Source organism: Belonocnema kinseyi, chromosome 8, assembly GCF_010883055.1.
Source record: "Belonocnema kinseyi isolate 2016_QV_RU_SX_M_011 chromosome 8, B_treatae_v1, whole genome shotgun sequence".
Classification (NCBI taxonomy): Eukaryota; Metazoa; Arthropoda; class Insecta; order Hymenoptera; family Cynipidae; genus Belonocnema; species Belonocnema kinseyi.
In genome coordinates, this window is record NC_046664.1 from 11028117 (window position 1) to 11038802 (window position 10686).

General features: G+C 22.2%; 1 protein-coding gene across 1 annotated transcript in view; it reads right to left on the bottom strand.

The window, feature by feature from the left end:
• The window catches only part of LOC117179062 (coilin), a 42271-nt gene that overhangs the window by 23925 nt on the left and 7660 nt on the right, over window positions 1-10686 (bottom strand). Inside the window, exon 2 of the mRNA XM_033370699.1 lies at window positions 10326-10543. Coding sequence (XP_033226590.1) covers window positions 10326-10543 — 218 coding nt within the window. The remainder of the gene's footprint in view (window positions 1-10325; window positions 10544-10686) is intronic.

Consider the following 10686-nt stretch of genomic DNA (forward strand, 5'->3'; position numbering starts at 1 on the left):
CCTGACATGGTTCTTCTTGACTTCGAGAAGCGAACCATGTTCGTTATCGAATTTTCGGTACCAGCTGACAAAAACATCATAACCAAGGAGAATGAAAAGAAAAAGAGGTATCGAGATCTTATACGGGAGTTGCAACGATTTTACCCGGAATATTCTGTTAAACTGATCGTCCTTATCATCGGCGCTCTTGGAGGTGCCAAGCTTTCACTTGCTAATGGCCTAAAAAGCATCCCTGCGTGTCAACAATATGCTAAAACACTTGCGGGAAAAATGCAGAAGGCGGTTGTCCTTGGGTCGCTCCGTGTTCTTAGGGTGCACGAGGCTTTTTCTGGATCGTCGTATTGATTCCTTTAGAGATTGTAACCACCTATCGCACGGTCGTGAGACGTGGTTGTGGCTGGAATTTTACCGCAATTTCGCTGGGAGCGAGTGCAATTTTCCAGATTGGCACCCGCTCCCGGCGAAGTCCTGCGGTTGTCCTTATGACAAATTTTTAATTGTATATATATAGATGCTTTTTAAAACTTGTCTTTCTGTATTGAAAATTAATGTTTTTGAATAAAATATAATCTTGTTTGAAAATTTATTTTTTGAAAATTCATCTTTTTAGTAGAAAATTTACTTTGTTATTGAAAATTCATCATTTTAGTTCAAAATTCACTTTTTTTGGTTAAAAATGAAACTACTTGGTCGAAAATTACACTCTTTTGTCAAAAATGAATTTTTTTGTTAAAAATGCATCTGTTTCAGTTGAGGATTCATCATTTGAGTTGAAAATTTATTAGTTTGACTGAAAATTTAACTATTTGGTTGAAAATTTGTCTTTTTTAGGTTGAAAATTCAACTCTTTTAATTGGAAATTCATACATATGTTTTTTTTTTTAATTGTCTTTCTTGATAGAAAATTAATATTTTTGAATGAAAATTAATCTTGTTTGAAAATTCAATTTTTTTTTTAATTAATCTTTTTAGTTGAAAATAAAACTGCTTATACTATTTTTATCTACTATTTGGTTGAAAATTTGTATTATTTTGTTGTTGAAAATTCTACTTTTCTGTTGAAAATCCATATATTATTTTTTTAAATCGTCTTTCTTAGTAGAAAACTAATTTTTTTTTTTTTATTAATAATCCTATGTGAACATTTAGTTTTTTCGTTAAAATTTCAATGATTGCAGTAAAATATTCATAATTTTAGTTGAAATTTTTTTAAAAATTGTCTTTCTTGGTATAAAATTAATATTCTTTTTTGGAAATTAATTTTTTTGTTGAAAATTCATCTTTTTTAATTAAAAATGAAACTAACTGGTCGAAAATTACACTCTTTTGTCAAAAATGAATTTTTGTTGTTGAAAATGTACCTGTTTCAGTTGATGATTCATCATTTCAGTTGAAAATTTATTACTTTATTTATTTATTTTTGAATGAAAATTCTTTTTTTTTTTAATTCATCTTTTAAGTTGAAAATAAAACTGCTTATACTATGTTTATGTACTATTTGGTTGAAAATTTGTATTTTTGTTGTTGAAAATGCATATATTATTTTTTTAAATCGTCTTTCTTGGTAGAAAACTAATATTAATGTTTCAAAATTAATAATCTTATGTGAACATTTAGTTTTTTCGTTAAAATTTCAATGATTGCAGTAAAATATTCATAATTTTAGTGGAAAATGCAATTATTTGGTTGAAATTTTTTCTTTTTTAATCGAAAATTAATTTGTTTAATTCATATATATTTTAAAAAAATTGTATTTCTTGGTAAAAAATTAATATTCTTTTTTGGCAATTAATTTTTTTGTTGAAAATTAATCTTTTTTAATTACAAATGAAACTAATTGGTCGAAAATTACACTCTTGTGTCAAAAATGATTTTTTTTTGTTAAAAATGCATCTGTTTCAGTTGAGGATTCATCATTTGAGTTGAAAATTTATTAGTTTGACTGAAAATTCAACTATTTGGTTGAAAAATTGTCTTTTTTAGGTTGAAAATTCAACTTTTTTAATTGAAAATTCATATATATGTTTTTTTAAATTTGTCTTTCTTAATAGAAAATTAATATTTTTGGATGAAAATTAATCATGTTTGAAAATTCATTTTTTTTCAATTCATCTTTTTAGTTGAAAATAAAACTGCTCATACTATTTTTATGCAATATTTGGTTCAAAATCTGTATTTTTGTTGTTCAAAATTCTACTTTTCTGTTGAAAATCCATATATTATTTCTTAAATCGTCTTTCTTTGTAGAAAACTAATCTTGTTCTTTAAAAATTGATAATCTGATGTTAACATTTAGTTTTTTCGTTAAAATTTCAATAATTACAATAAATGTTTATAATTTGAGTTGAAAATGGAACTATTTATTTTAAATTTTTTCTTTTTTAATCGAAACTTCATTTGTTTAATTCATATATATATTTAAAAATGGTCTTTCTTGCACTATAAAATTAATTTTCTTGTTTTGAAAATCAATCTTCTTTGTCGAAAATTAATTTTTTGTTGAAAATTTATTTTTTTAGTTGAAGATAAAACTACTTGTTCGAAAATTAAACTCCTTTGTCAAAAATGATTTTTTTTTGTGAAAAACTCATCTGTTTCAGTTAAAGATTAACCATTTAAGTTAAAAATTTATCAGTTCTACTGAAAATTCAGCTATTTGGTTGAAAATTTGTCTTTTTTAGCTGTAAATTCATAAATATGTTTTTAAAATTTGTCTTTCTCGATAGACAATTAATATTTTTGAATAAAAATAAATCTGGTATGAATTTTTTTTTTAAATTCATCCTTTTAGTTAGAAATGAAACTGCTTATAACATTTTTTATATACTATATGGTTGAAAATTCGTATTTTTTAAAACATTTTACTTTTCTATTGAAAAATCATATATTATTTTAAATAATCGTCTTTCTTAGTAGAATACCAATATTTTTGTTTCAAAATTAATAATCATGTGTGAACTTTCAATTTTATAGCTAAGAATTGAAGTATTGCAGTAAAATATTAATAATTTTAGTTGAAAATTTACTTTGTTGTTGAAAATTCGTATGTTCCAGTTGCAAATTCATCATTTTAGTTGAAAATTCACTTGTTTTGTGTTAAAAATTCAACTATTTGGTTGAAAATTGAACTTTTCCGTTGAAGAATAAAACTACTTGTTTGAAAAATAAACTCGTTTTTCAGAAACTCACCATTTTTAGTTGAACACACATCTATTCCAATGGAAGATTCATAATTTTAGTTTCAAATTCATCACTTTCTTTAAAAATGTAATTATTTTTTTGTTTAAAAATCAATTGAATATTTCATCATATTAGTGAAAAATTCATATCTTCGGTTGAACATTAATTTTTTAATTAAACTATTTGTTTTTCAATTCACAATTTATCTGTTTTATTTTAATTTTGTTTAGAAATTAGTCTTGGTTGAAAAATCATGTTTTCACTTAAAATTCAATTATATTCCAGGTGATGGCTCATCATTTTATTTGAAAATGTATCTGTTTGGTTGAAAATTCAACTATTCAGTTGAAATTTGGTCTTATTCGGTTCAAAATTCAACTAATTTGTTGAAATTGTATTTATTTCGTTGAAAAATCGTCTTTTTGGATAGAAAATTAATCTTCTTATTTAGAAATTCATCTGTTTGGTTAAAAACTTAATTATTTCAGTTAAAGATTCATAATTTTATTTGAAAATTCATCTTTCTTATATAAAATTCACATATATTTTTCAAAGTACTCTTTGTATGTAGAAAATTAATCTTCTTGTTTATAAAGCAATCTTATTTTTTGACATTTTTGTTTTGCTGGAAAATCGAAGTATTACAGTTAAATATTTATAATCTCTCTTTATTTGAACATTACTTTTTTCAAGTGAAAATTCAACAATTCACTTTCTTATTGAAACTTTATCTTTTTTAGTAGAGATTTTCTCTAGAAATAAATCTTCTTGGTGTAAAATTAATCTTCTTCGATAATTAATTTTTTTAGTTGAAAATTTCATTTTTGTATTGAAAATTCATGTATTTTTAAAAACGTTTTATTTCTTAATAAAAAATAATTCTTCTTGTTTGAAAATTAATCTTCTTCTTTGAAAAATTCATGTTTTGTTGTTGGAAATTCATCAATTTCACTTAACGATTCGACATTTTAGTTGGAAATTCATCACTTTGTTTAAAAATGTTTACTTTTTTTTGTTGTTGAAAATTATATATTTTTAAAAATAAAATGTAGCTATTGCAGTTGAATATTCGAGCATATTAGTAAAAAAATCATGTTTGGTTGATAATTTTTTTTATCTAGAAATTTAATTGTTCAATTTTTGATTGACACTCTATCTTTTTTATTTGCCCTTTTTTTAGAAATTAATCGTCTTGGATGCAAATTATCTTTTTTACTTAAAGTTTAACTATTTCAGTTAAATATTAATGATTTTATTTAAGAATTTATCAGTTTGGTTGAAAATTCAACTATTTAAATGAACTTTTGTCTGATTCAGTTGAAATTTCAATTAGTTTGTTAAAAAAAGTATATATTTTGTAGACAAATCGTCTTTTTTGGTAGAAAATTATACTTTTCGTTTGAAAATTAACCTTCTTTTTTTAAAATTCATTTTTTTACATAAATATTCATATATTACATTTAAATATCTATCTTTCCATTAAATAATTCATCTTTTTTGTTGCCAATTAAACTACCTGGATGCAAATTTTCAGTCTTTTTTCAAAAAATCATCTTTTGGATTTAAAATAAATCTATTCCAATTGAAGATAACTTATTTTAGTTTAAAATTTTAATAATTTGCTGCAAATTTATCCTTTTCAATTGAAAAATCAACTTTTCTGTTGAAAATTTATATATATTTTTGAAAACACTTTTTTCTTGGTAAAATATTAATCTTCTTGTTTGAACATCTGTCTTCGTTTTGAAAATTAATTTTTAGGCTTGAACATTCAAGTATTACACTTAAATATTAATATTTTTAGTGAAAGATTCATCTTTTTCGGGGGAAAATAAAATTACTTGTTTGAAAATTTGAACTCTTTCTTCAAAAATTTATCTTTCTGGTTTAAAATTCATCTATTTCAATTGAAGAATCATCATTTTAGTAAAAAGTTTCACTTCTTTTGGAAAATTCATTTTTTACTCAAATGATGAATCTTCACCTGGAATAGATGAATTTTTGAAAAAAATAGTTGTTGGCAACCAAAAAGATAAATTTTCAACTAAAACGATAAATATTTAAGCGTATTACTTCGATTTACAAGTAATAAAATTATTTTTTAAAAAGAAGATTGACGCTCAAACAAGAAGATTAATTTTCTACCAAGAAAGTGGACTTTTCAAAAATATCTATGAATTTTCAACAGAAAAGTTAAATTTTTTAATCGAAAGTGACAAATTTTTAACCAAATAGTTGAATTTTCAACTAAAATAATAAATACCCAGCTAGAATAAATTAATTTTAAAATATAAAGATGAATTTTTGACGAAAGAGTGAACATTTTTAACTAAGTAGTTTTATTGGCAATCAAAAAGATAAATTTTCAACTACAATGATAAATGTTTAAGTGTAATACTTAAATTTTCTAGCAAAAAAAAAAAAAATATAAAAAAAAAATAGAATAATTTTAGAATGGGAAGATTAATTTTCTACCCAGAAAGACAATTTTTCAAATATAAATATTAATTTTCAAGAAAAAAGTTGATTTTTCAATTAAAAAAAAGACAAAGATTCAAACAAATAGTGAAATTTTCAATTAAAATCATGATTCTCCAACTGGAACAGATGAGTTTTAAACCATAAAGATGAATTTTTGAAGAAAAAAATATATTTTCTAACAAAGTAGTTTTATTGGCCACGAAAAAGATTAATCTTTCACTAAAATTATGAATATTTAAGTATAATACTTCACTTTTCAAGCCTAAAAATTAATTTTCAGAACGAAGATTGACGTTCAAACAAGAAGATTAACTTTCTACCAAGAAAAACGTCTTTTCAAAAATATATATGAATTTTCAACAGAAAAGTTGATTTTTCAATTAAAAAAGAAAAATTTGCAGCCAATTAATAAAATTTCCAACTAAAATAATGAATCTTCAACTGGAATAGAAGAATTTAAAACCATAAAGGTGAATTTTTTACAAGAGTGAAAATTTTCAATCAGGTAGTTTAATTGGCAACAAAAAAGATAAATTTTCAACTAGAAGGATAGATATTTAAATGTAATACTTGAGTATTCATTTTAAAAAAATAACTTTTTTAAAAACATATGAATTTCCAAACAAAAGTCGATTTTTCAAATAAAAAAATTAATTTTCAAAGAACATTAATTTTGAACCAAGAAGATTTATTTCTAAAAAAAATCTGAACTAAAAAAGATAAAGTTTCAATAAAAAAGTGAATTGTTGAATTTTCACTTCAAAAAAGTAATGTTCAAATAAAGAGAGATTATAAATATTTAACTGTAATACTCTGATTTTCCAACAACAACAAAATTGTCAAAAAATAAGATTGCTTTATAAACAAAAAGATTAATTTTCCACCAAGAAAGAGGACTTTGAAAAATATATATGAATTTTATATAAAAAAGATGAATTTTCAAATAAAATTATTAATCTTCAACTGAAATAGTTAAGTTTTTAACCAAACAGATGAATTTCTAAATAAGAAGATTAATTTTCTATCCAAAAAGACGATTTTTCAACAAAATAAATACAATTTCAACAAATTAGTTGAATTTTGAACCGAATAAGACCAAATTTCAACTGAATAGTTGAATTTTTAACCAAACAGATACATTTTCAAATAAAATGATGAGCCATCACCTGGAATATAATTGAATTTTAAGTGAAAAGATGATTTTTCAACCAAGACTAATTTCTAAACAAAATTAAAATAAAACAGATAAATTGTGAATTGAAAAACAAATAGTTTAATTAAAAAATTAATGTTCAACCGAACATATGAATTTTTCACTAATACGATGAAATATTCAATTGATTTTTAAACAAAAAAATATGTGTGAAAATATATATAGATGTGTTTCTTAAAAAAAAAGAGTTTAATTTTCAATCAAGTAGTTTTCTTCTTCAACGGAAAAGTTAAATTTTCAACCAAACAGTTAAATTTTTAACACAAAAAAAGTCAATTTTCAATTAAAATTATGAATTTGCAACTGGAACAGACGAATTTTCAACAACAAAGTAAATTTTCAACTAAAATAATATATGAATTTTCAATAGAAAAGTAAAATGTTAAAAAAAATACGAATTTTCAACCATATAGTGTATAAAAAATATTATAAGCAGTTTTATTTCTAACTAAAAGGATGAATTTGAAAAAAAATTCCATACCAGATTTATTTTCATTCAAAAATATTAATTCTCTATCGAGAAAGACAAATTTTAAAAACATATATATGAATTTACAACTAAAGAAGACAAACTTTCAACCAAATAGCTGAGTTTTCTGTCAAACTGATAAATTTTTAACTCAAATGACGAATCTTCAACTGCAACAGATGAGTTTTTAACAAAAAAAATTCATTTTTGACAAAAGAGTTTAATTTTCGAACAAGTAGTTTTATCTCCAATTAAAAAGATGAATTTTCAACGAAAAATTAATTTTCCTCAAAGAAGAATGATTTTTAAAACAAGAAGATTAAGAAATTTGTTAAAAATATATCTGAATTAAACAAATGAAGTTTCGATTAAAAAAGAACAATTTTCAAATAAATAAATAATATATAATATAATAATAAAATAAATAGTAATTATTGAAATTTTAACCTAAAAAATGAATGTTCACGAAGATTATCAATTTTTAAATAACAAGATTAGTTTTATACCAAGAAAGACGATTGAAAAAAATAATGAATGGATTTTCAACAGAAAAGTAGAATTTTCAACAACAAAAATACAAATTTTCAACCAAATAGTACATAAAAATAGTACTAAAAAGATGAATTAAAAAAATAGAATTTTCAAACAAGATTAATTTTCATTCAGAAATGTTAATTTTCTATCAAGAAAGTCAAATTTAAAAAACATATATATGAATTTTCAATTAAAAAAGTTGAATTTTCAACCTGAAAAAAAGACAAATTTTCAACCAAGTAGTTGAATTTTCAGTCAAACTAATAAATTTTCAACTCAAATGATGAATCCTCAACTGAAACAGATGCATTTTTAACAAAAAAATTCATTTTTGATATAAGAGTGTAATTTTCGACAAAGTAGTTTTATTTTCAAATAGGAAATATGAATTTTGAACAAAAAAAATTAATTTTCAAAGAAGAGGATTAATTTTATAGCAAAAAGACCATTTAAAAAAATGAATTAAACAAATTAATTTTCGATTAAAAAAGAAAAATTTTCAACCAAATAATTGTATTTTCAACTAAAATTATGAATATTTTACTGCAATCATTGAAATTTTAATGAAAAAAAATACAAAATTTCAACCAAATAGTACATAAAAATAGTATAAGCAGTTTTATTTTCAACTAAAAAGCTTAATTGTCAATCAAAAAACAAACAACAAAAAAGAATTTTGAATACAAAAGTTGAATTTTCAACTAAAAAAACAAATTTCAAGTAAAAAGTTCAATTTTCAATCAAACTGATAAATTTTTAACTCAAGTGATGAGTCTTTAAGTGTTTTAGTGAAACAGATGAGTTTTTAACCAAAAAATTAATTTTTGAGAAAAGAGTTTAATTTTCGAACAAGTAGTTTTATTTTTAAACTGAAAATGTGAGCAAGAAGATTAATTTTATATCGAAAATTAAAAAAAAATATATATATATATATATGAAAAAAATGAATTTTTAACTAAAAAATACAAATTTTTGATCAAATAGTTAAATTTTCAACTAAAATTATAAATATTCTACTGCAATACTTGAATAATTAATAAAAAAATTGAATGCCCACACAAGAATATTTTTCTATCAAGAAAGACAACTTTAAAAAAACATATATATGAATTTTCAAAAAAAAGTTGACTTTTCAACTAAGAAAGACCAGTTTTCAACCAAATATTTAAATTTTCAGTCAAACTGATAAATTTTCAACTCAAATAATGAATCCTCAACTGAAACAGATGCATTTTTAACGAAAAAAATTCATTTTTCACAAAACAGTTTAATATTATACATGAATAAAAAAAAATGCATTTTTGATTAAAAAAGTTAGAAATTTTCAACCAAATAATTAAATAGCTAAAACAAGAAAATTTATTCCTAAAAAAACTCTCAAATAAAAACATGAAGCTACAAGAAAAAAGTGAATTGTTAAATTTTCACTTTAGAAAATTAATTTTCAATTAAAAAGTTCAATAAAATGATGAATTTTCAACTGTAATAGTTGAATTTTAAACAAAAAGATGAATTTTTTAATAAAGTGATAAATTGTATACCAAACATACGAATATTTAACAAAACACATGCATTTTGAACAAAATAGTGGAATTTTCACCTAAAAAAAGTCCAATTTTCAGCCCAATAGTTGAATTTTCAACCAAATTGATGAATTTTCATCTGAAATGATCAATTTTTAACTGAAAAGTCTTTCATGTTTGAAAATTCGTGTTTATGATTTAAAAATTTATTTCTTTGGTTTAAAATTCATTTTTGTTTTTAAATTCAGTTTTTCAACTGAAAATTTAACTAATCCAATTGAAGATTTATTATTTTAGTTGAAAATTCACCACTTTGGTTGAAACTTTAACTATTTAAAAAAAAATTAATCTTTTTTAATTCTGAATATAACTACTTGGGTAAAAGTTGAACTACTTTATTTAAAATTTTTCCATTAGGTCAAAGAAAAAAACAATACTTTTGTAAAAAAAAGTGTATCCTTTTGTGTAAAAGTGGAAATGTTTTGTTGACAATTTAACTACATTTGTAGAAAATGAACTTTTTGCTGAAAAAATTATACTTTAGTGTTGAAAATTCAACTAAAACCATTCTTGATTAATAATTAAACTATTTTTTTTGAAAACTCATCTTTTTAGTTTAATCCTGTTTTGTTTGGATCAAATGTTTTTTTATTTAAAATAACCATATTTTCTGTGTCCAACTGTCAACTATTATATTCTTTGTTGAGCAAGTCATGATTAATCTTTTTCTCGTTGAAAATTAAACTACTTTTTTAATTCATAAAAAACACTTCGATTTTGAGAATCACCTAACGCTATTTTTTGATGACTCCTAAATAAATTCATGAGAAAAATTTAGTCGGCAAAAATTACGTAAGAGAATTTTTAGAGAATAGTGTCTTTATTTTAATTTTTTTTTTTCCAAAAAATGAGAAAAACTTCAAACCTGGTAATGTTTCATCAGAGGTAATCCTCATAGTTACGTCCCCATTAAGAGAATTTCTTGATAAAGCTTGATCATCTCTATCAGTTTGTACTTCTTTTTCATCAAAAGTGCTGGCTTGGGCGCTTGAACTTTGCGAAACTGCTTCCTTAAGAGAATTGATAGGAGGCCATCCTCCCGTGGCATTTGAACTATTATCGACTAAAGTGCCAGGCACTAATCTGCACACACAAAATTTTTAATTTATTAATTTATTTATATTTAATTTCTTTTATTTTATTATAATTTTTTAATATTTAAATAGTTTAAATAAAACATTGATTTGTGGAATTAAAGAAATAATATACTATATATAATTATAAAT